The following is a 26344-nucleotide window of genomic DNA, read 5'->3' as shown; positions in this document are numbered from 1 at the left end:
GCGATATGTCATCAAATTCCCGCCGCAGCCATGCAGCTGCCACAGAGTACGTACACACGAGCGCGCGCGGAGCAGAGGCCGGCCTGAGGCAACAGGGGAGAGGGCCACTACGGTTGGAGGGGCCCGGGGTTCATCGCAGGCTCCGGCGCGCGCTCACCAACCGCCTCCTTGTGTGCCATTGCGTTGCGTGCGTGATGCCCTGGGGGGCACTTGGCACCACGTCTCCATGCATGCGCATGGACTGCCCGGTGACCGGGGGCATGAGGACGACGATGGCTCCATAATCCATATGCAAAACCCAGCTAGCTTTCCTTTCCGTGGATAGATAGATAGATGCTCCATCAAGTGGCATGCATGCATGCACGCGCGTGTTTTGTGTAGTTTAGCTCCGGCCTCTGATCCCACGTATCACGTACAGTTTGGTATGTATCCAGCTCTTGACCGCCACAAGCAGAGCTGATAAGCCCGACTGATGTTGGATTATTGTGAGAGGAAAACACTATTGACTGACTGATAAGCCCTTGCTAAAACCAACAAGCGAACAGACTGAAAGAGTGGCCGACTGACCGTACCAATCATTGTGCAATGTGTACTACTAACAAGCTAGGCTACCTCTGTGTCATCAATCATCATGCATCCATGAAAAGCGAGCAAAGCTTTTGCGTCATCTGATCTATTCTCTCCGGGCGGCTCATCAGGTCTCATGCATGCTACCACTACCACTACCAGCAGGAAGCGGAGCAGTTGTTTCCCGGACATGAATGCGCGATCGATCAACGCGCATGGGCCGCACCGCATGGGCCATGGGTGGCCTCATGGAGCGAGGCTTAGCCAAAATCAAAGCGGCGGCCATCATGGCTGGGGAACTCGGGAGCGCTTTATTTCTTCCATCGATCTCTCTTTCCGCCGGCTATGATGATGACCGATGAACCCACGAACGAACTCATATGATTGTCACATGGAGGTGGAAGATGCCTTCTGGAACGGATGTTTTACATCTATAAATGATTAAAGTGGTTGTTTCTGCTTTCAAACTTTCCTTGTGGCTTGACCTTATCTCTCATCCTACATGACATGCCACACTATCATCGTCCTGTTCGTTTGGGCTGGTTTGACTTATAAAACATGACTGAAAGTACTGTTGACTAGTTTAGCATGTAAAAGAAATACTATTTATTGACCGATAAGTCAAGATTTATAAATCAAATACGACCGAGCGAACAGTCTGCATATCTCTCGTCATCTCTAGCACCATTCGTGATCAAAGATGGACGGTCGCCACTGAGAGGACTACAGGTCGTGCCCGCTACCGTGCCTACTTCCGCCTATAGCCCTTCGCGGTCCATCATCGCTGTCCTGTACATATCTCGTCGTACACTATTGCAGGCCATGTCACCTCCAATGGAGTTGACGTCCGCGTAGTGGCTTTCAACTCCGTGTGCCACATGCAGTCCGTCGCATCACCCGTGTGAATCCTAACATCTCAATGCCGACCATCCATCTCTGCTTGCGAGTGTTGCTAGATCACAACATTGTGGCATGCTACTAGGACGAGGGATCAAGTTGGGCTGAAAAGAATAGGTTTGAGAATTGAAACAACAACTTTGATGGTTCATGTTTGAAATTGAGCTGCAAAAACACAGTTTGTGGCATCCGTCATTTTGATAATTTAAAATCAAACTGAACCTAATTAGACATAAAGTTTCAGGACTAAAATAGTATTTTAAAAGTTTAAGAACGAAATTAACTAATGGAGCCTACGGTGGTAGTTGAGAGATGAAATCAATTATTCCGTCTTCATGGTTCAGGCCTGTCTTCCTAAACTAGCTAATGGCTACGAGACTCTCTTTTTTTTATTACTTTTCGGAAGTTGGTTAGGAGCTTCCAAGCTTGGTCCTTGCTACGATATCATCTTCTCTTCTTTTTATTTAGATTTGATAGAATGCTCCCTTGGTCCCAGTTTACAAGGTGGACAGGCATATCAGGACTCCAAATTTAATCGATGATTTGGTTGTATAATTTCTAAGATACAACATTGATATTGTTAGATTTGTAACCAAAAGTACTTACCTATGATCATATAAAAAAACAATATAACACATTTTAATGATCAAAAGTGTAATTAAAAACTATAGCAAGTCAAATTACAACTTATAAATCACTCACTTTATCCTAAACTGTAGACCATATTAGCTTTATGCTAAGTCAAGCTTCTCTAATTCCCCTGGGCCCTGTGGCTATGATCTGCAGTTCAGCAGTCCTACAAGGCTACAACTACAACAGGTCAGGTCCGTGTGGTCCCTCTCCTTCTGGCTTTGCCCAAGTTTAGGGCATGTTTAGATTCTCTGTCATGTCGAATCTTGCGGCATATGTATGGAGTACTAAATATAGACGAAAAAAAACTAATTGCACAGTTAGGTGAGAAATCACGAGACAAAACTTTTGAACTTAATTAGTCCATAATTAGACACTAATTGTCAAATACAAACGAAAGTGCTACAATAGCCAAAATCCAAAAATTTTTGGATCTACGTGCATGGAGCATTAAATATAGATGAAAAAAAAACTAATTGCATAATTTGAGCCTAATTAGTCTATGATTAAGCACTAATTGCTAAATAAAAACGAAAGTGCTACAGTAGCCAAATTTCTAACTTTCCACCGACTAAACACGGGCTTTCTTTCTCTTGTTGATCTGCTATATACTCCAGGCCACAGTTCTAAAAGAAACCTAGACATACTATTTACTCCACACGAAACAAAACTAGCTCTTATTTAGGTTCAACATAGGGAGCAAATTTGACCAAAAACATTTTTCCTGTCAGAAAATATCAATTCCGCTGTACAAGCCAAAATTCTTGGTGCAGCTAGATCTTCATTTCCTCCTCCAAATGCATTTCTTGCTAAAAGCCAAAAAATAAGGTTTGCTCATATTGTGAGGACCTAGTTATCAGTGAAGAGAAGATAAGTTAATTTTTTTACTCCCTCCGTCTAAAAAAAGAATACAATTCTAAGTACAAGACCAGGTTAAAATATTTTGAGTTTGACTAACTATCAAAAACATCAATATTTATGATATCAAATATGACTAGATTTGTCATGAGATACATTTTCGTATAATATCTATTTGATGTTATAAACCTTAATACTTTTACATATATACTTTATCACACTTTAGATTTGCATTCTTTTTTGAACGGACAGAGTAAAACCTTAGATGCTCAATCCCGAGTCACGAAAAGATAAAGACTCTTCACTAACATCAAACTCATGAATCATTTGCAAGAAAATAACAAATTGGAAAATCGGTGAAATTTATATGGTCTTCGTAAACCTAACCTCAAGAATTAAACAAAGTTGTTAGTGTACAGTGTACACTATGCAAGTAGTAAACTTACGGCCTAGTTTGGCATTTTTTTTCTCTGGTTCCTATAGAGCAGCTGGACGAGTCTAACCTAGGGTGTGTTTGGTTCCATGGATATTCATGAATATATGGTGTTTGTTTGGATGAACAAACTGAACCTGAATATCTATAATAGGGGAATATTCTGGGGAGATGCTGGATATCATGCCCCTCAGAAATCTAACGGATGAGCTTATCCACATGTTGATTAGCGCATGTGTTGTGTGACACTTAGAGTAGTATAGTGCTAATTAATATATTTTATTTTTAATTAGTGATTATAGGGACAAGATTAGTGTTGACGCATATTTATTAGTGTATAATTAGCTGTTATTATTTTTAAATAATAGATATAATTAGTCAAGTATTGTCATCCCATCCAATCTTATTCATCCAACCAAACAAAAAATAGCTCGTCCCACCCATCCAACAAATGGACAATATGGATATCCATATTCCGAAATCCATAAATGGCCATATCCCATCCACCATTTTCCTCAAACCAAACACACTTAGACTCTTAGTCCATTTCCGAAAGAGAGAGAAAAAAAAGCTCCATACCGTAGTGAACAAAATTCGCTAGAAGCAGGAGTTCTTTAGGGAGTTGAAGCCGTCCTAAATTGGACCTTATCGTGCCGGTTCAAAATAAAACTTTCAAGTGGCTTTGAATTACTTACTTGTAGTCACTTCTTCCGAAGTCGGAACACCGCAAGTCGCAGCACTAGGTTATTTTGCCGTCTGAGACTTTCCCATGGATCGTGATTCCTCTGTTCACCAGCTTTCGTATCAGTATATATAGTTGTGAGCAAAAAAGAAGCTAAGATTGGTTAGGGTTATATAATCTCTGTCACGACGGGCCCTCAGTTCACTGAAAGATGCTCGTTGAGAGAAAGACCGGTTTGGTTGGTAGCAATACTAGTGCCTACAATTTGGTTTATATCGATACTTATACTGATTTATTGTGAGAGAGAAATATTATTTGTTCGCTGAAAAGTATGGTTAAAGTAGTGCTACAGAACCAGACGAATACCATTTAAAAAATCAAACTTTCAAGTGGCATCAATTCGTGCTTATTGCTTCTTCTCAACATGGATTTCTAATTATTTGCCACTCTTACGGTGGCCACCTATCCGATTGTCAGGTTTGAGATGCCAACTACAAAAATATCCTAAAAAACAGTAATTTAGTTATAATTTTACCACTTTCAATGACATGCCACGCCACTTCAGCGTGCCAGCGTGGTCTTTGATGCCTCCGTCTCCTCAGCCCAATGACGCTAGCAGCTTGCCGTCAACTCCCATTCTCTGTTGGTCACTGCTAGTGGGCCCGGCTGTCAGTTCCTTCCAGAGCAGGCCACCGGCTGGGAAGACCACGCTAGCGGCGAGGGCGGCCCTGGAGGATGCAATGGGCCTGCGCGGCCCCTAGGCCGGCCGCGGCTCGGCGGAAAGCGGCTCGAGGCTCGACTGTCACCCATAGAGTTGGAGCACGGCTGAGGTAACTGCGGGCTGGGTTGGGATAGGGGAATGCGGAGGAGGGAGCTCACCGACTTTTACCTCGCGGCGGCCGTCGTTCGCGAGCAAAGCGACGATGGCGGTGGATTCCGGTGCTCCGGCTTTGAGAGGCACAGCCAGCGTGCGCAAGGGAAGGAGGGAGACACGGCAGACGCTGTGGTGTGCTCGGCTCGGCTCGGGATGGGGCGTGGCAGCGGGGGCGGCTGTGGCGTTGACAAGCTCGTCGGCCAGCCATGGCGGGCGGCGGCGCTTTCGGAAGAGAGAGCGAGAAGCGAGGGAGAGAGCCGAGTGGAGCAGGGCGCGAGGAAGGGAGAGCTCGGCGTCCTCATAAGACAGGCAAGGTCGCGTGCAGCGGGGCAGCACAGCGGCATGGGCACACCTGGCGAGCTCCGCCGCATCGGCAGCCGCGTGGGCAGCAGAGGCCGCAGAGGCTACTGTTAGCTCCGCCTGGGAGGGGTTGCGCCTGGACGCGTGCCTGCGGTGGCTGGGACTTCAAGCTCCACGCCATGGGCATCTACCCCATGCCTGCAGCCGCGAGCAGCACCAGTGCCACTGCTCTGCTCTGGTTGGGAATGAAGGGAGGAAGAAGGAACTGACAGCCGGGACCCACTAGCAGTGACCAACAGAGAATGGGAGTTGACGGGAAGCTGCTAGCGTCGTTTAGCTGAGAAGACGGCCGAAGGCGTCAAAGTCCACGCTGCCACACTGGAGTGGCGTGCCACGTCAGCGGAAGTGATAAAATTATAACTAAATTACTGTTTCTTGTGATATTTTTATAGTTGACATCGTAATGCTAACATCGAAGAGGCGGCACCCTAATAGTGGCAAATAGTTAGAAAATCCCTTCTCAACGGGATGTGGCAAACACTCCTGTCCTGCCATGTTCTATCTTTTGGCTTTTCGAGTGCTGTCTTTTCCACAATGGCTTTTCGCTTCTTTTCCAACGTTTCTACGAGAAAACGTTTGGCTCCAAATGATGTCACATATGAATTTAAGTGTCCGCATGAAAACGACAATCATTTAGGCGCACTAACCCTAGCTGCGGTTTTCATAAAAGTACATACGTGCAAATCCCATTCCAAGACCCCAAATATTAACCACATTGATTTTTTTTTCATACACACCGTCCACCTCTCTCTGGCTCTCATATAAAGTAAGAATTAACATCTTCTTAATAAAAAACAGCGGCTATCAAATTACTAGTACGAAAGAAGAATGTAGCAAAGCCACAGTTGTAGCAAAATTTGCCAAGTCCCTTTTGTCTACTTGTACTGTGTAGAAGTATTACAAACGATGGCCTGATTTGTTCGGCTTCTTTTTTTAATTGGAATATTTTTTTTTCTCGCAATATTTCAGTCAGAACAGTGTTTTTCAGTCAATTTCAGTCAAATTTCAGCAAGCCAAACGAGGCCAATAAACTTTTGTCTTTGGAATTGGTAGAAAGAACCAATGCAACAGCATAGAAACGGAATGGTAGAAAGAACCAGAGTTTCTTTCTTTATTTTTTTCTTTTCTGTTGTTTCACGGTCACGGAGGGATGCTCCGGGGGCTTGTTTGATTAAACTTATCGACCGACTTATCAACTAAAATCTACAGTATTTTTCTGTCACAATAAAACAGCTTTAGCTAGCTTATCAGTTAACTTTAACACCAGCCGAACCAGCCTACGCCGCTATGGTGTCTTTTTGGCGTCGATGGTGCCATGGCCCATGGCGAGGGTGGTGTATTGTGTACGTACTAAGGCTGTAGGCTGCAGTAGGGGGGAAATGACGGTGGTTTATGGATATCACACGGCGTGTCTAGACAGTAATAATAAAATAAAGTACATAAGTTTTTCATAATCTGTCAGATGAATTTATTAAATCTAATTAAACTATCATTAACATATATTACTGTAGCATTACATTATCAAATCATAGACTTATTATACTTAAAAAAATTCATCTTATAAATTAGTTATAATTTATATAATTAATTATTTTTAATCTATATTTAATAGTTTATGTATATATATAAATATTTAATGAAAAATGAACTGAACTTTTGAGGAGCAACTTGGGTTGGCCGGGGTCAAGTCGCGACGACGAGGCCTGAGCCAGTAGGCCTAGGGCCTGTTTGGTTTTTATGGGATTTTTTAAAATTTTTTATCGCATTAAATATTTGGACACATATATAAAATATAAAATATAGATTAATTATAAAACTAATTATATAATTCATGATTAATTTACGAGACGAATCTTTAAAGTCTAATTAGACTATGATTTAACAACGTTGTATTACAGTAAACATATATTAATGACAGATTAATTAGACTTAAAAAATTCTTCTCGTAAATTAGTCTTCGTCTATGTAATTAGTTTTATAATTAATCTATATTTAATATTTTTTATTAATATATAAATATTTGATGTGACATTTTAGAAGCGACAGAATAAGGGCCAGTTTAGTTCTACCATATTTTGCAAAAATTTTCAAGATTCCCCGTCACATCGAATCTTTAGACGCATGCATGAAGTATTAAATATAAATAAAAAATAAAACTAATTACACAGTTTAGACGAAATCTACGAGACAAATCTTTTAAGCCTAATTAGACTATGATTGAATACTATTTGCCAAATAACAACGAAAATACTACAGTAATACTTTGCCCAAAATTTTGGCAACCAAACGGTGCCTAACCCAACACCCCTAGCCCGCCCACGCCCCCGCCACGTCCATCGACGCGTCGCCTCCAGCCATGTGGGCCCCGCAGTGACAAGGACAGGAAAGATAGCAGCACGTTTCGTCTCCCCGTTGGCTGCTTCCCGTGCCGGGGTGGGACCCGGCCAGCAGCTTCACTGTCTACGCCTACGCTCCGTAGACACGGAGCCCTGCTTCAGTGCACCACCAATCCACTTTCTCAGCTGTCACCTCCAGAGCAACGAAGATAGGAGTAAGCTGGTGTTTGGTTCCTGAATTAGTCGTTGTTTTATCAGATATTTGAATATATATATAAAGTATTAAATATAGACTAATTACAAAACTAATTATATAGTTTACGACTAATTTGCGGGACGAATCTTTTAAGTCTAATTAGTTTATAATTTGACAATGTGATGCTACAGTAAATATGTGCTAATGATGAATTAATTAGGCTTAAAAATTCATCCCTTGGAGTACCGACGGATTATGTAATTTATTATTTTTATTAGTATCCAAACACCTCCTGTAATATCCTCCCAACACACCTCCTAAATTTTAGTCACCGGATCCAAACATCACACCTAACATGTGGTTTGTTGTATAATGAACGGTACTTCTTTGCTCAACAAAGTAGACAACTCATCTTTTGGGCAAATATCTCTATATGCAAATTAAAGCGACCCATGCTAATTTTTTTTTGTCTATGCTTAACTTTCGTTTGCCAGCAGTATAAGAGAGTTCTAGTGTTCTAGGGATCTATTTGAAGTTTTGAATTGTCTAGAACCGGTTCCTATTGCAAACTAAAAACATATCCACTAAAAATCTTGCCAACTAAAGTTTAGTTCGGACGGTGTTTGATCACCAACTAAAAGTTCTATGGCCACATATTAATCCCATTAGGGGGGGGGGGGGGGGGGGGGGGTCTGCTCAACTAATAAACTATTTGTTAGCTTGGAGTTGGACTAAAGTTTAGTACACTCATTACTCTGCATGTTTAGATAATAGAACTATTTTTAGCTTATTTAGTCTAAATGATCGATAGAAACCTGAATTCAGGCAGGATATGGGTATGTTTGGATTGTTGTCTCAATTTGCCTAACCATAGCTAGGCGAGCAAAAACACGTCGTGGCATTTTTTGTTCGCCACAGATTTGGCAGAGATTGAATTGATGCTAGAAGGCAAAGGGAAACTTGCAACGTGCAGACTTAAGACAAGCTCAAGATGTTAAATAAACAGGGGGGCTAAACTTTTGTGTCAAACTATAGCCAATCGTAGAAGCCCAAAAAGGCTCTATGTATAGAACATGCTACTCACTAGATAGCATGACATCACACCAAACTTGCCCTGTTTCTTCCCCAAATTCCGCAATTCAGTTTGACGCCTTGATTTGCAACTTTTTTACAGGACAAAAAAATAACCAAAAGACCAAATGCAGCCATGCCCAAAATTCAGAGCTTATCGTCTTATCCGACGGATGGCCTTGCCTTCTTTATCCAACACCGCCGTTTTTGTCACATTCACACATGTATGATGCATCTACATCTACAGATTCTACACAGCAAACGCAGGGACCCAGACCCAACCAGTGGCCACTGAGCTGCCGCATTTTAGCCACTCGTATCGTATCTGCGATGGTTCGCGTCAAACAGGACCAATGCCAGACAAGTCTTGTGTTACTGCTACTACTTGCACCAGCAGGCAGCAGCACCAATTTCTCTATCTTCTTCTTTAAAAAAAAACAAGTTCTTTTATTTTCACTGAATAAATTCAATTCTTTCAGTAAATATTGGGAAAAAAATCGATGAATGTAGAGTGCCTTGTTTATTCTGAATAAAACTGTCTTCAACAACCGCGATCCAAAATATAAGACTCATTCGTCCTTTGGGTAGCGTTACATGCAAATAGTCAATATCTATTTTTGGTCCTCTCAAATAATAAAATCTAAAAGATAGCCTTTTATGAAAATGAGTCTCTAGGAGAGAGAATGCTATGTCTCTTCTGATACCTAAAATGAATCTTTCGTATATGTCGAAGAGTATAGATATTGTATTAGAGATCCAGTTCATTTTGTCGTAAATGAGCTATTTATTACTGACCAGTTTGGTGTGTGAAAAGCGAACACGCTGCAGATTCGTTTCGCTTTTTCCGCCATTTATAAGGCCAAGACGAGCACCGCAGACGCGCAGAGGCAGACAGAGAGAGGCGGCCGACGGGCGACGCGGATCGATCTCAATCGGTAGGCAGCCGTTGCTTGGCGGCCGGGGCGGCCACCATCATAGCTCTTGCCGGCTTCCTCCTTCCGTTCTGCAGTTCTGCTGCCGGCTGCCGCCCTGCTCCCGTTTCCCTTCCCGGCGCGCTGCTCGCCTACTCCTGCCTTGGAATCTCGCCCTGCACTGCACTGTACTGCACTTCTACAGCCTAGCTTCTTATACAGCTAGTAGGAGTAGAGCGCAGGCAGGCAGGGACCGAGCTGCGACTGCTGCGAGCTGGAGTAGAGAGAGAAAGTGCGGGCGAGGTCAGAACGGAACAGAGAGGAGCTAGCTAGATACTGTAGCTCTCCGTTGTCTTTCCGTGCGACTGGACCTTGCTCACCTGCAGCTTTGAATGCGCAGGGCTCGGCCGTCCGGTCGCAGCTCTCAAAGCACTCGAGCCCTTAGCTCGCAAAACCTTGCCGCCTTTTGGTCACCTCGGGCACCGCGAGCTGGGCGCAGCACCTGTGCTGTGCTTGCTTCTGTCCTCTCCTGACTCTTCTTCTGTTCACCGCTCTCCTCTCCTCTCCTCTCCTCTCGCTGGCCTGCCAGGCAGGGGGGCAGCCTTTCCTCCCCGGTCGCCATCCTCATTTTTATATTTTATATATCCTCCGTTCCTCTCCCTGCTGGGCCACTGCTCGCTACTCTGCCTGCTTCTGCTTGTGAAGTTCTGAGTTTGTGCGACCTTCTCCTGACCCGTGACCGTGAGCTTCCTTCCGTTCCTTGGATTGGTGGGGGTGAGCTTGAGGGACGCGGCGGCGATCATGGCGTGGCGCGGCCCGCTCGGAGCCGGAGACGCCGGGGACAGCGGCCTCGAGCTCAGCCTCGGCCTCCCGGCCTACTTCGCCAAGCCATCAGGTTTAGTAGTCTGCCAGGAACCAGTACACTTCTTGTTTTCTGTTGCAAATGGCTACGTAGCTCAAAAATTTTGATCTTTGGTGGTGGCTCTCAGGTTTGGACGTCGCCGGCGAGGAGTCCGGTGAGGTCTCTGCTTTTGCTCTCCAGGCTGCCAAAGGGAGCAATGGCTCAAAGGCAAGGTTGGTACCGTGTGTTGTTTCTCTATTCACTTTCTTTCTGAAAGAAAAAAAGATCAAATTTTGATGGCCGTTCAACCCTCCGGCAGGGTCAGGGCAGCAGCCGCGGCGCCGGTGGTGGGGTGGCCGCCGGTGCGGTCGTTCCGGAGGAACCTGGCCTCGTCCTCCTCCAGGCCGTCGCCGCAGTCGTCGTCGGGTCACCACCGTCACCACAAGGTTCACGACGGCGGCGCTTTGGACGGCGCGCACAAGGGCGGCCTGTTCGTAAAGATCAACATGGACGGCGTGCCGATCGGGCGCAAGGTGGACCTCACGGCGTACGGCGGCTACGCCGACCTCTCCGCCGCCGTTGGCAAGCTCTTCCGCGGCCTGCTCGCCGGTACGTATGCCCACCCACCCGCCGCATCTCCTCCCTCTAAGAACGGCGGCGCCGTACTGCGTATGTGACCATGTGCATGCATGTCCGTCGTCTTATCATTTCTTTTTCTCGATCTCGCAGCTCAAAGGGACCCGGCCGCGACGGCGGGTGGCGAGGCGGAGGAGGAGGTGCAGGAGCCCGTGATCGGCGGCGACTACACGCTGGTGTACGAGGACGACGAGGGGGACAGGGTCCTTGTCGGCGACGTCCCCTGGGAGTAAGTGGAAACGGCACCAAGATCCCCCCGCTCCCACAGTCCCACTTGCACAACACAACACAACACGTCCGCGTCACCATGGTCAGTTTCATTCGAATTCGCATCTCACGTGCCCGAGTGCCGTCCATGTCCGCCGCAGGATGTTCGTGGCCACCGCCAAGAGGCTGCGCGTGCTCAAGAGCTCCGACGTGCCGGCCTCGTCGGTGAGTCCTCACCTGCCCTGACCGCCCGTTCCGGCGAGCGAAGCTTTCGCTCGGCAAGCGCACATTTTTCCACCTGCGAAACGGATGAATGAATTGACACGCATGTCGTTATCTCTCTCTTGTTTTGCAGCTGAGAGCAGGGGGCAGGAAGAGGGCTGCAGCCGACTGCTGAAACGTGCTCTGCTGCATCACGTGCTTGTAAAAAGTCCCAAGTGGAGGAGACGACGAGTGGCCTGGGCGCCTGTCCCTGTCCTTTTTTTGCTGTCTTTCTGCTAGTAGTACTAGCGGTATTAAGGTCATGCAGTGCAAGATTAGCAGTGGTAGTAGTACTCCTGGGTGTTAATGAATCTATGGTCTTTGTTTTGGGGTATATTTTGGCCGTCAAATTTCGGTGTGTTGTGCTGATCTCACACGAACGTGTTTCTGCGTGACCTTGACAATGACCGTGATACATAGGACATGAAGAGTGTGATACGTGCTGATCTGAGTTCTGACGATTTCTGAGTTGAAATCTGAACTTGAACTCTGTTTCGCCAAAACCACTGACCTGCTTCCTTCGCCTTGCGGTTTCCTTTCGTTCTTTCCTCTTCTCCAAACCGAGGTGCTCCGTCGTTGCTTCTTCATTGCTGCACAAGCACAACTGATCTGATTCCGTTCTAAGGTGCGTCGTCGCGGCACCCTCTCTCCAACCTTACTTCGTGATCTCGCTTCCTTTCGATCGGCGCGGCGGGGGTAAGTTTATTCTCCCTTGCCTTGCCGTGTGCTGTTCCGCGCTTCGGTTTTCCGTTTCGTGTCCACTGGCGGAACAGGGGACGCGCGCGGGTGAGTGCCGACTTTCTTCGATTGCTTTTGTTTGTGCTCTGGACGATTTAGATAGACTTCCTAGGAGTACTCCACAAGGTTACCCTTTTCTAGTTTGTCGGATTTGTTTTTTCGTATAAAGATGGGTAACGCGAAAAGCCAAGCAGCAGTTATTGCTGGGATTTGTGTTCATAGCCTTCTTGTTACATCTTGTCTGAGAGGCATATGTTGTGGCATCAGAGATTTGAGTTGATATATTATGATAGTATATCTTGTGTGAGCCGCGTTCCTCCAATTCCCACCTCGTGCTTGCTTCTTCCCCGAATTCCATCTCTTCTCACCGGGATCGTTACATTTGGTATTGAGAGCCGTTGATTCGGGGGAAAATTTTTTCCGAAGAAGAAGATCACCAAGTTTCAAGCGGAGATGACGGCATCGACTGAAGACCTCAAGGCATCCATGGAGGCCATGACGAAGCAGTTCGCGGGACTCCAGGACATGGCGAAGCAGTTCGCCGGGTTCCAGGATTCCATGACGACGATGCTGGACAAGCTCAACGATCTCGAAGCATGGCGGACGGGCGCGGGGCGTCGATGGGCTCGATGATACAGAAGTCTATGGAGGCGGTGAACCGGATCTAGTAGCTGGAGACTCGGCCGCCGCCACCACCTCCACCCCCGCCTCCGCCACCGCCGACGCCCCAGCCGGTACCCCAGCTGCCTCACCCGAGCGCACCGCCTCTCTACGACACGGTGCAGCTTCCACAGGGCGCGCCGTTCCGCTACGAGCCTACGACACGGTGCAGCTTCCACAGGGCGCGCCGTTCCGCTACGACACGGTGCAGTTCCCATCGGGCGCGCCACCCTGCTACGGCACGGTGCCGCCCCAGCTGAGTGCTCCGCCACGCTACGACGCGGTGCCTGGTAGGTTCGACTTGAACACCATCCCCGCGCTCTCGGCGTCGAGCTCGCAATCGCCCCATGGGCACGGCCTGCGCAACGTTTACCGGGTTGCTGGTGAGGGGATCCTCGGATACCCCCCGCCGCACCCGGTCACGGGTATGATTCCTGCCAATCCCACTCCGATTCCTGCCAATTCTACCCCTGGGTTCGTTCCATATGAGGGCGAGGGATCTGCTATGCATCGCTCGTCTCATGGCCCCAAGATGGAATTTCCCAAATTTGATGGGGAGAATCCCAGATTATGGCGTGATTGTTGTGTTTTGTATTTCGAGGTGTATGGCACGCATCCGACGATGATGACAAGGTTTGCGGCGCTCTACTTCCGCAGCTACCTGGCTGCAGACGATTGAGAGGCGCGGCCGGATCACGGATTGGCAGAAGCTGTGTGACTTGGTATTTGCAAAATATGACAAGGATCAGTACAAGACCCAACTTCGTCAGCTTGAGAACTTGAAGCAGACAGGATCCGTTGCAGAGTACCAGCATCGATTTGAGCAACTTGCACATGGGATTCTCTTGTACAACCCGGCGTATGATGATGTTTATTTCATCACCCGATTTGTGGCGGGCCTCAAAGAAGAGATCCGAGCCGCGATCACTCTGCATCGACCACAAGATGTGGACACGACGAGTGCGCTGGCGCTTCTGCAGGAGGAGGAACTCAATGTTGGCAATAACAAGACCCTTGGGCGGGTTTTCACCAGGGGACTTGATCGGGGGTTGGCTGACAAAAGTACAACCGTTGATGCTGAGAAAGGAAAAAACAAGCATCAGCGGCCAGAAATGGATGAGAAATTGGCAACGTTAAAGCAGTACCGAAGGCGCAATGGGTTGCGCTTCATATGTGGTGCCAAGTGGGGGCCAAATCATGCCCTGATCAGATTCCCTTACATGTGCTAGAAGAATTGTTGACTGCTCTTCAGATTCAGGATTCTGATGGTCCCGTTCGAATGGTATGGTTCTGGAGGAATTTAGATGGTTTGGAGGAATTCTGGAGGAATTTGTGAGAAGAAAACACTGTTCTGGATGAAAAAAAAACGGATCAAGTCGGGTTTAAGGGCACGCGAACGGGACCAGATATGGATGAGGTTTAGTCAGAGTACACTTTTTTTTTGAAACGGCCGGCAGGAGTTCTGTCTGGCCGAGAGCTCTAGTTTGGTTTTGGTGAATTGATTAAACCCTAAGTGCTAATCTAGTTTATCAAAGTGATCATGAGATAGGTAGCACATTCCAAGTGGTGAAGCAAATAAAGATCATGATATGATGATGGTGATGCCATGGTGATGATCAAGTGTTTAGACTTGAAAAGAAGAAAGAGAAAAATAAAAGGCTCAATGCAAAGGTATAAGTGGTAGGAGTCATTTCGTTTCGGTGATCAAGACACTTAGCGAGTGTGATCACATTTAGGTTCGATAGCCGTACTATTAAGAGGAGTGAAACTCGTATCGAAATACGGTTATCAAAGTGCCACTAGATGTTCTAACTCATTGTATATGCATTTAGGATCTAGTGGAGTGCTAACACCCTTGAAAATATTTATGAAGATATGCTAGCACACATGCACAAAGGTGATACACATTGTGTTTTGCACTTGGGAGCAAAGGTTCGAAACTTCACCGGCGGAGTGTCCGCCCATAGAGTGCGGACAGTCCGACGGTGCCACCAGCGCCCTGTACAGAAAAGACAGGTTTTCACAGAGTGAACCAGACGCTGGCCTCAACTGGACCGGCGCGTCCGGTCAGTGAAAGTAGTGAAGACGTTGGCGTTGGTCTTCGACCAGACACAGAGTGGGTGCGTCCAGTCCCGCTGACGTGGTGGCGCAGAGAAGAGGAGAAGGACCAGACGCTGTTGCTGCGTCCGATCGTGATCGACCAGACACGTCCGGTCGTAGTTGAGCAGCTCTGGGAGCTCTCTGGACTCGACCGGATGCTGCCCCTCCCGCATTTGGTCGTGATCGAACTGACGCGTCCGGTCACGACTAGAACCTTACTGGAAGTGACCGTGTAACACCCTCGGTGTCATACTGTATAATCTTTTGCTAAAACACTGCATGAGCATCATACTTATGTGTAAATGTATGAAATATAATGTGTAAATAAATTCCTGTGACTCGAAACGTTCATCAGAAATGCGAAACGAATGTTATAGTTCATATCGCGTTATGTCACTTAGGGTTCTAAATGAATTTTTATCGAATGAGAATGCTATAGAGCGTATATTCGACACTTTAATAAAGTTTGTAGTGTAAACTTCGTAGGTGGTGGTGAAATACTTGCGGTCGAGAACGGGGTTCGCTAGATAGCTTACTTAATAGCTTAGAAATCGCATTCGACGCGAAACCGTTTAAGACTTAGCCAAAATTCCTAAGTCGGGCAGCGCCTTGACGAAGCTAGGTTTGGGAATTTTTGTAGGCGAATTGGATTAAGGAGTAGTGTAATTTCATGTTTGGTTTTAGTAGTTTGACATATTATCTCGAGCGTAAAATAGGTGGTGTAGGTACTGGATCATCGGGTTGGATTTTTAAGCAGCTTTAAAAAGCGTGTAAGTCATGTTTTTGAACGGTGCCAACGCCTGGGCGAGGTCACCCTACCTGGCTCTCGGCGTTGCCGCGCCAGCCGCCCAACGTGCATGCGCACGCACGCCCGCGTGCGTGGCTCCGCGCTGCTGGCCACGGCCTCCTGCTACCGCGCTTTGGCACATGACTCGCGCGCACGCTGGGTCCAGCGAGACTGGCTGCTCTGCCTGTCGTCATGTCCGCGTGAGCCACGCTGCTCGCCGTCGCGTCGAGCTGCACCCCCGGTCGTGCTGCGCTCCGACCGCCGCTCGCCCGGTCACTGCTACCGTTGACCCTTGGTGACTGCACGCGCGTAGGCCTGCTCGTCTGACTTTGCCATCACGTTCGCGCTCGATGCCACGCCACGCTGTTGCTTCCCCGGACCGGCGCCAGCCACTGCGGCGCGCAGTGCTGTGCCGCCGTCGTCTTGCGGGTCGTGGTGCTGCGGTCGCACGTCGTCGTGCTGGACTCGTACGCGCACGTGGAGCCTTCACCGTTGCATTGTCGTCCTTCCCCCAATTAGTAATTGCGCCACGCCAAGCCCTCCGTCACATCGCCTTTAATGGCGTTGCGCCGGCCGAGCTGCGCCAAGGCAAAACCCACAGAGCTGGCCCCATCCTTGTAATTACGCACGTCTAGAGGTCGAGTGGGAGTCTAGCTTTGCGCCAAGCTTGCCACTATTGCAGCTATACGATGTCGGGGCGTCAATTTGAGTTTTCCCTCGCTGGCCACCATAAGACCGTGTTGAGTCGTCCGTCCAATTAGCCTTGCGTAGTCCACCTCCTTCCAATTACCCGTGCACCCAACTAGCCCCTGTTAGTTAGCCAGCGATTAGAGTCGTCCCGGTGAGCTTCCATCCTACAGTGAGGTAATGCGGGGCATTCTCCTCACGGCGGTCCATCATAGCCATCGAGGCGGGTGCTCGGCTAGCGCGACGCTTCATGCTCCATTATTTAAATTGAGTGATGCCTTTGTGTCGTGTTGACTTGGTTGCCTCGCCCGTGTAACAGTTTCGCTGGTAGAGGAGCAGGTCACCGGGGACGCCGTTGTCGTGCTTGCCATGAACCAGAACGACCTCGCGCTCATGGCCAACCACCCTGCTGAGTCCTGTGACTTCGTCCAGGACGTCCTTCATGTATCTGGTGAGGCACCTTCGCTCCTAGAGTAGTGGTAGAGGCGTTGGGCTAGGTTAATTTGCCGGCGTCGGCGTCACCATGGCCAAACCCCGCCGTGGTGCGTGGCCACGCCTATGTGCGGCACCAATCTTGGTGTTTATTACCTCGATCGATTGCGCTTCGTTCGTAGAGTGCTAGGGAGGTGATGATTGAGGCCGAGGAGGTCCGTGCTTGCCGACGTTTGGCCGGAGATGTCGCGACCTCTATTAAGTTTCGGTCAGGGACCTCAAAACGAGAATTCGTAGAGAACCGGGGGTTAAGTGCAAGCGTTAGTGAGAGAGTGAAATACTAGTAAGGACCGCGGGTTCATTTAGTTGGAAGCCGAGGTCTATTTTGCATAATTACCGGTGCGCGCGTGGGTCTCCCCGCGTTGGGCCGCTGTTGCATGTGGGCCGCACCGGTGTGCTGCACATGCGTGCGCGGAGCACTGGGGTGGGCTAAGCCGGTCGCTCACGGGCCACGCTGAGGATTTGTTTTTTCAAATTCCAACGAAATTAGGAATGTTTATTCAATTTAGTTTTGAGCTGAACTTTGAAAAATAATAGTAAATTCTATAGATGTCCAAAAATAGTGAAACAAAATTTGTTAGGTTCACAAAAATGCTATCTATCTGTTGATGTAATTAGTTTACAGTTATCTAAGATGACAATAGATTCATAAATTCAATTTAGAAAGCTTAGTATTAGTTGGCTTAATATTTGTAGGAATTTTTATGGCAAATCGATGATAGCTTTAGCCATAAAATTTTTATAGGTCCCGTTTGGCTGGCAGAATTTTGGCTGAAACTGGTTGAAAAATATTGTTCTGACTGAATTATTGTGAGAGAAAAACATTGTTCTGGCTGAAAAAAGAAGCCGAACAAGCCGAATATGGGGTAAGCCGAATGGGGCCATAGTAGGTTCATTAGATTATTATGTACTCACTGTAATTTTTGTAGCCCTAGAGTAGGTTGATAAATAGTATAGCTAGTACTCCCTGTTTAATCATATATAGAGTAAATCAGTATTAAGTGTAAGAATACCTTTAGTCGACAAGATAATATATGTCACGCTTCATACTTGTTATTGGTAACAGTAGGTAACTTAGAATCTTAGTCAGTAGAACTCCCTGAGTAGCTTGATAGATGTATTTTTATTTAAGAATTGTTGTTGCCGTATTACTAAATATTGCATCATCATTTTATGCATGTAGATCACGAGTTGGTAGAGTTCGTGTCTGTGGACAAATAGGACTACGAGGAGGTCATTGAGGAGTACGAGGAGGAGATCCTCGTGCAGGAGGGAGCCCCAGAGCCTTTTGGTGCTGACTTTATTGACCCATCGCCTGCCCAAGGCAAGCCCAGTGTATAACCCTTATTTTAAATGATCACTGAATATATATGATGTGCATTTACGTTGCAGGCATTTTATGAAAACTACATGCATAAATATATCTACCTATGAGTCCTATTCATACAGGTCGAGTAGCTGCTATGCTTAGGATTTTGATAGCGTGAGTAACCTGCCGTTACTCACAATAGGTGATAATTATGATCACTCATGATAAAATAGTGGAAAGGAAAAATGGTGACCGGGCAGGGATATGGTTTGGATATTGGTGGGTGTAAGAGGTTATGTCCTGCGGCCAATAGGGCATAGCTTGGTTATACTTTTCTCTGTCTATGTCGGTTAAGGACCGACCGTTGCATTGGCCGCTAGGCAAGTCACATACTTATTATCCCGAGCACATACTTGGGTATGGACGCTGGGAAGACTTGTTGCTCTTTTGTCGTGGGTTCCGGCTCTTTCTGGACTGACTAATTAGAGGCAGGGATGGTGGAGGTCCTTGCACCGTACTGAGTCCGAGACTCAGGAGCGGGGGCTTGGAGTTCAAGTTTAGACGGGGACCTGGACCTCGGGACAGGAGGGTGATGGGTTGGTCCTGCTTGTGCCTAGGGTATAAGCGGGGCATGTGTTTTCAGGGTACCCAGCTGGGGGCATTGTTTCGTGAATCGCTGGGAAATCTGGTATGACTTGTCTAAACTCTAGCACCGTAGTAAGAACTGAAAGATAAAAGGTGATGAAATGGAAATGATTGCTCAACTCTTGCTTGAAAGTAGAACAGGTGCTTACATAGAAGGGCTAGATAATAAATTAGTCATGGCTGCTAATAATAACATAAATAAGAACTCACTATTAGTATTGCTTTCTGCAAAAAGAAAACCAGCAAACCATAAAGCTTATTATATTCCTTGGAGTTAGGAAATTATTTCCACTAGTCGGATAAGTCTTGCGAGTATATTGTGTACTCATGATTTATTTATCCCTGTTGCAGGTAACGCTTGAGGAGTACCATTATGTGAAGGATTCTTCTGGTGGGCACAGACGGATCCTTATTCTTTATCGATAGATGTTTATTATCATTCCGCTGTTTAATCTTCCGCACTCTTAATTTGACAATGTAATAATGAATTTCTAAGAACTCTAGATGTGTGAAATGTACTAAGTATTATAACTCGTTCTCATTATTGGATCCTTATGGAAAAATGTGGATCTTTTGGGCTCTCCCTGGGGGTGTGCCCGACGGAAACCTTCTGTTGTAGCTTGCTTACGGGGTGCTTAGTGCCTGGTGGAAGATGAGCGCCTCTGTAAGTGCGTTATTTCAGGCGGTTCTGCCACAGACTAGACGCTGGGGTCCTGTGTCTGGTCCTACACTATAGAGTGTCCGGTCACAACTTAAGTGCACTGATGCCCATTGAGATCGGGTGATCAGCATTTGAAGCAGGGCCACGTGGCGTGCATCGCGTGACCGGACACTGGGATCCTACGTCCGATCGATCTGACCGGCGCGTCCGGTGCCTCGATTTTTAGTGGACTGAGTAGCCAATGACTATATTTCAGGGGGGCTTCTATTTAAGCCCCATGGCCGACTCAAGCTCACCCTCTTGGCCATTTGCATTGACATAACAACCTTGTGAGCTTAGACCAAGCCCTCCCACTCATCTCCATTATTGATTCATCATCTTTTTGAGATTAGGAGTGAATCCAATTGCATTGCTTGAGTGTTTACATCTAGAGGCACTTGGTGTTCGTGTTTCGCTGTGGGATTTGCTTGTTACTCTTAGTGGTTGACTCCACCTAGATGGCTTGGAGCAGCGAGGATCGTCGAGCGGAGGTTGGTGATTGTCTCTGGCTCCGATCATGGTGATTGTGAGGGGTTCTTGACCTTTCTCCGGCGGAGAGCCAAAAGGTACTCTAGTAAATTGCTCGTGGCTTTGTGATCCTCATCTTGTGTTGGTTGTACGGCACCCTATTGAGTGTTTGGCGTGTGATGCCAATTAACGCGTGAACCTCTAAGTGAGTGAATCACCACAACGAGGACTAGCTTGCTGGCAAGCAAGTGAACCTTGGTAAAAATCATTGTGTCATCATTTGATTCTGAGGTGATTGGTCTTCATTGGTATTCATTCTTGTGATTGATTAGTTCATTCCTTGTGGCAGAACCGCATAATCTAATATCTCCCAGGAGTGCTCATCTTCCATTATACACTAAGCACTCAGGGAAGAACACTAAATTACTCGGTTCCGTTGGGCACACTCCCGGGGAGAACTCAAAAATCTACATTTTTGCCATCAGGATCACAAATGAGAGAATAAAGCCTACATCATTCTTAACCATTTCTTACATCACTTTTAATACAACATCAGAGTATAATCTTTATTATTATAACAGCAGAATGTAATCATATTATCAGAGTTATAAACAATTAAATTTCACAGCGGAATATAAACATGTGATCAGAATTATAGCGGAAATAAATATTTATTCATGATATGATGGAGCATTGTTATATAAACTATGACAACAGATTATACAACTTTTATTTATAAAAACATTTGGTGAGAGTTATAAGTAACAACTACGATCGCAGCGTAAAGGAATCCTCGCTGAGCCCAACAGGAGGTATCCACACACAAGGGTAAGCTCTAGCATCCACCTGTCACCTGCAACGGGGGGAATAAAACCCTGAGTACTCAATTATACTCAGCAAGACTTACCTAATAGGAGGAAAGAAAAGACTCCAAGGATACGCAAGGCTATCTGGCTTGTGGGTTTATTGTATTAGCAGGAAGCATTACTAAGCGTACGTCCTTATATTCGATTTTTATTAATAGCCGTATTGGTTCATTAACTAACCATTCTATATAAGCACCTGTGCTACTTTCAAGCAGGTGGTAAGTAATCAGATTTCCTTTTTCCATCTTCCATCTTTCATCTTTTAGTTCTTACTACGATGCTAAACCATAGACAAGTCATACCAGAACACCGGTGATTCACGAATCAATGCCCCCAGCTGGGTACCCCGAAAACACACCCCACTTGTACCCAAGGCACAAGCAGGACCAACCCATCACCCTCCTGTCCTAGGTTCCTAGGTCCCCATCCAAACTGGGACTCCAATCCCCCGCCCCTGAGTCTCAAACTTAGTGCGGTGCAAGGACCTCCTCCACCAAAAAGAAGCCCTAACAGTCGGTCCAAAAAAAGACAGAACCCACGACAAGAGAGCAACAAGTCTTTCAAGTGCCCATACCCAAGTATGTGCTCAGGATAATAAGTCTGTGACTTGCCTCGAGTCTTATGCAATGGTCGGTCCTTAACCGACACAGACAGGGAAAGCAGTGTAACTAAGCTATGCCCCGCGTCCATGTCGACACAACTTCTTACACCCACCAATACCCAAACCATATCCTCGCCTGATCACCAATTTTCTTTCCACCATTTATATTTTTCAAGTGATAATAATCTAGTAATATATTTCCTATCTCTCGCGAGTGACAGACAATCACTCGACTTCTACCGGAGTCCTATAGCATAGCATTCTACACGATCATGTAATACTAGTAAGACTCATAGGATAAAGATATATATGCAAGTAGGTTTCATTCAACTCCTTAAACTTAATGCACAAATATAATTTAAACCGTAGAAAGTACGGGTTATGCACCGAGGCTTGCCTAGGTAAGATATATATTAAAAAGTTAGTATCTGCATCTTTAGATCATCCACCATCAACTAGATAGAAAGCCCATTGCATCAGCTCCAAGAGAGAATATCATTATACCATCTTCGGATTCCCAATCATCCTTCAATTGATTCGTTGATCCATCATCGTACCTATATGATATGCATTGATGCAAATGCATAGATGTAAATAATCAACGACAGCCGAAACGCTTAGAAATCTGATCACGCCTCACAAGCTAACGAGATAGCTCTAACGCTGGTCTATGTATCCATATTATCGAATAAGACATTATTTCCTAACAAATGTTTTAGTTATACAAACCCAAGTTGTTTCTTTATTCCGTTCTATCAATTAAATCTTTATTCAGAATAGGGCATCATTATCTATTTAACAAACTAATTATTTTGGAGCTATAAAAAATATAGTGAGTACCTAATATTGCTAGGAGCCCACTGTATAAATTACAGATTCAACAATATTACTAATTTATCATGGAAATTCCTACAAGTTTATATTTTAAAATATTAAGTACCCTAAATTAATTATATAGCTTCGAAGAATATTATCAAACTATATGAATAAAATATACTAACAGGTAGACATGATTTTAGAGATTCAACAAAACTGGTTTCACCATTTTTGGATACCTACACAATTTTATATTAATTTTATAAGTTTACTTTATAAGCTAAATTATAAATTGCTCTAGAAATCGAAACGGGTCGGCGTCAATGATCTCGGCCCAACGCGAAGCGCGGTCCAGTGGAGGACGGTGGCCTAGGCGGGCGCGCGGCCAACAGCCCAGCACGCGGGCGTGAACGGCAGCCTTGGCGCGGGCAGCGAGCAGGCCACAGGCAGCGGCCTAGACAGCGACGGTAGGCCGACCCAGCGAGCGACCCGTGATGCGAGCCCGCATGAGCGCCGGTGATTTTTGTAGAAAAGTCCCCGTACTACGCGGTTATTACATGATGACTCTGCTCACTATTGTACAAGAGACCCGTTTTTCACTGCGCAACCTCCCGAACCTTACCTTCTCACTAGGTTGGCCCTCGACGCACTGCGCATGGTGGCGTGGCTCCAGCCGGCACAACGCACCCACGTCGATCAGTAGAGTGGAGCACTAGCTACCCGAATAGGCCGACGTGTGCCGCGGGGCCAAGACGAGCCCCAAGACAGTGATTGGGAGCTAAACCAACAGTCCCGGTGCCCTATCTGTGTTGTCGGGCCATCCGCCATGGTGGCACGAGCATGCCGGCGTCCTAGGCTGCTAATAGAGGGATTGAGGCGGTGGAAAAGCAGAAGGGACTCACCGCGGTCCACATAGAGAAGACGGTTGAAGCGAAGGACCTACGAGTAGGCCCGACCACGTGCGAGCGACTAGAGTAGCGGCGCTCCATGGCGGACATGGCCGTGCCACCGCGTCGCCGGTAGAAAACCTAGCCAAAGAAGGGTGAGCACCCGATAGAGGGGATCAAATTACGACTACCAGTGCCATCAATCGAACCATTACCAACGTTAAAGACCTTGCCCCTAACCGCTCTCTGTTCTAGCGGTGAGCGGACTGGCGGCGACGGTGTAAGTGCAATCAAGCCCTATTGTGGGTTTTGGTATTGATGACCACCAAAATTAGAGGACTAATGAGATTTATCGAGATGATAAGCAGGGAATCAAAGAATGAGGATGATGAACAGGTTGCAGGTGTCCTAATTACAAAAGGTGGCCAGACCTAGCTCAAAGGAGGTTTAAATTCTTTTATGTTTTGAATTTGAGTTTAGAGAAAGCCGTACTATTAAGAGGGATTTTAGGACAGTTGGTCAACTGTTGAATTAGATGCTCAAATTCACATATTTACATCCTCCCACCTAGTCAAAACAGCCAGCCAAATTTGATATCATATTACCTATTTTAGCTAGGGCGGCAGTGCCGCCCTGTTAAGAGCGGTAGTGCCACCCTTAACTGACCGTTGGGCTTGGGGGGTATTTATACCCTTTAGGCCTGGCCCACAACGGTCATCTTCTCTACTAAATCATTTAGCTCAAAACCAAACAGAACCAAAGCTCACCTCTCTCCTCCATTGTTGCTCCTCCATCCCTCAAGCAAATCCTTGATTCCAACCATCAAAACTTGAGGAAAAGGCAACAAATTCGGTTGGAGAGTAGATCCACTAATTCCCAAAGTCTAAGAGCATTTGGTTCATGTTTGGCCGATGGTTCTAGGGTTTGTTACTCTTGGAGCTTGCTCCTAGCCGGCTAGGCATCGCCCTTGTGCTTGCCAACTCGTGTGGCAGCCTTGGGAGGTTTGTAACCTTATTCGAAAGCTAAGAAATCACCTATCACTTCAAGAGTTCACTCTCTTGACTTGAGAACGAGGGTAAGGCAAGCCTTTATGGCAAGCTCAAGCCTTTTGTGGCTTCCTCAACAATGTGAACTTAGGCAAATCTTAGTGGTGAGCTAAACCACGGGATAAATCTTGTGTCTTGCGTGCTTCATCTTTACTATACTTGCTATTTATCTTATTGCTAGTTGTTAGGGTTTAGTTGCTCGATTCACATTTGTGTGAAGTTTCTGTGGTATCCAGTCTTCAAACTGGATCTTGAAGTTATATTGCAGGATTAAGCAGCTAGTGGGTCAGGTTCATTTCTGTTAAATCTCAACTGTGTTAGATTATTTTTCGTAGAGCGGCAGTGCCGCCCTGTAAGGCCGGCAGTGCCGCCCTCTATTCTAATAGAGTTTTGAGTTGAATTTTTACAGGCCTATTCACCCCCCTCTAGGCCTTCTTTATCTTCCTTAGATCCTACAAGTGGTATTGGAGCTTGGTTGCTTCGTATACACTTCATCGCATGAAGTATGGAAGAAGGAGAAGGTTCGAAGACCGTTTGTGTTGCGGACGCAAGTGGTGTGCACATCGAGGATGTTGGCAGCTGCAGCGAGCTGTCCATGACCACAGCAAGTGATGCCACCATCAAAGAACCCAAGACCACCGATGCCGAAATAAGAAAGGCAAGAAAAGAAAGAAAAGCCGCAAAGATCACAATAAGAGAAGCTAGAGAAAAGAAGGAAGAGCAGCGGCTCAAAGACAAGAAGAAGAGAAAAGAAGCTAGAAGAATCACAAGAGAGGCAAGAGCTAAGAGAAGGGCAGTAGGAGCTCAAGAGCAAGAGAAGAATGAGTATGATGCATCATCTAGTGAGCTCTCTAGTAGCTCGGACGATGGAGATGATGATGTGTCATACCATGCTTCAAAAGATAGCAAGGAGGTGAAGTGCAAGGACACAAAGAAGGATAGTAAGGACAAGGGCAGCAACAACAACAAGAACAAATATGCCGTCGTATCCTTTAATTATTCTTATTTGTCTAACCATAACAAAAGGTCTTTTGTCAATGTGCCCGCAGGCAAGTTGCCTCATTTTGATGGGACAAATTTTGCCAAGTGGAAGCACTTGATGAGTGCCTATCTTGTAGATCTTCACCCCGGTCTTTGGGAGATTGTGGTGAATGGATTGCAGCCACCGAAAGATCTCGAAGCACTAACAAATGAAGAACTAGCTGTTGTCCATCTCAATGGCCAAGACACAAGTATTCTTCCTAGTGCCTTGGATAGAAATGAGTACAACCGAGTGATGAATGTCAATGTTACAAAATAGATTTGGGACACTTTGCATCTAGCACATGAAGGTGTTGATAAAGTAAGGAAGGCAAAGATTGATTTGTTGATGGCCAAGCTCAATAGGTTCATGATTGTAGATGGAGAGGGGCCACAAGAGATGTTTGATAGATTGATGACCTTGGTGGGTAAGATTAGAGGCTATGGATGTGATGAGCTTGATGATCACAAAGTGGTGAAGGTTATGTTGGAAGCCTACTCACCAAGAAATGAGACCATAGTCACCTTGATTAGGGATAAGAAGAAGTTTGAGCACTTCACACCTAATGATGTGCTTGGAAGATTGTTGACATTTGACATGCAAAGAGAAGAAGCTAATGAGAGGAGAAGACTTGGTGTGTTGCAAGCCAAGCTAGAAGGCATGAAAATCAAGGAAGTAGCTCTCAAGGCCAATAAATCAAGCAATCAAGGCATCTCCAACAAGGCAAAGGGCAGCAAGCAAGCATCAATAAGTCAACCCAA

General features: G+C 46.3%; 2 protein-coding genes across 2 annotated transcripts in view; both read left to right on the top strand.

Annotated features, from left to right (window-relative positions):
* Positions 1-26344, top strand: part of LOC136461588 (proteasome subunit beta type-7-A-like) — a 139402-nt gene that overhangs the window by 78480 nt on the left and 34578 nt on the right. The gene's annotated exons all lie outside the window — the stretch shown is intronic.
* LOC136457538 (auxin-responsive protein IAA2-like) lies at positions 10482-12198 on the top strand. The gene is made up of 6 exons (XM_066457567.1): positions 10482-10710; positions 10805-10889; positions 10976-11265; positions 11386-11521; positions 11661-11724; positions 11855-12198. The coding sequence occupies exons 1-6, from the start codon at positions 10617-10619 to the stop codon at positions 11894-11896; spliced, it is 711 nt and encodes a 236-aa protein (XP_066313664.1). The 5' UTR covers positions 10482-10616; the 3' UTR covers positions 11897-12198.

This window comes from Miscanthus floridulus, chromosome 6, assembly GCF_019320115.1.
Source record: "Miscanthus floridulus cultivar M001 chromosome 6, ASM1932011v1, whole genome shotgun sequence".
Classification (NCBI taxonomy): domain Eukaryota; kingdom Viridiplantae; phylum Streptophyta; class Magnoliopsida; order Poales; family Poaceae; genus Miscanthus; species Miscanthus floridulus.
Note: the sequence above shows the minus strand (reverse complement) of the source record. Positions and strands in the feature narration are given on the sequence as shown.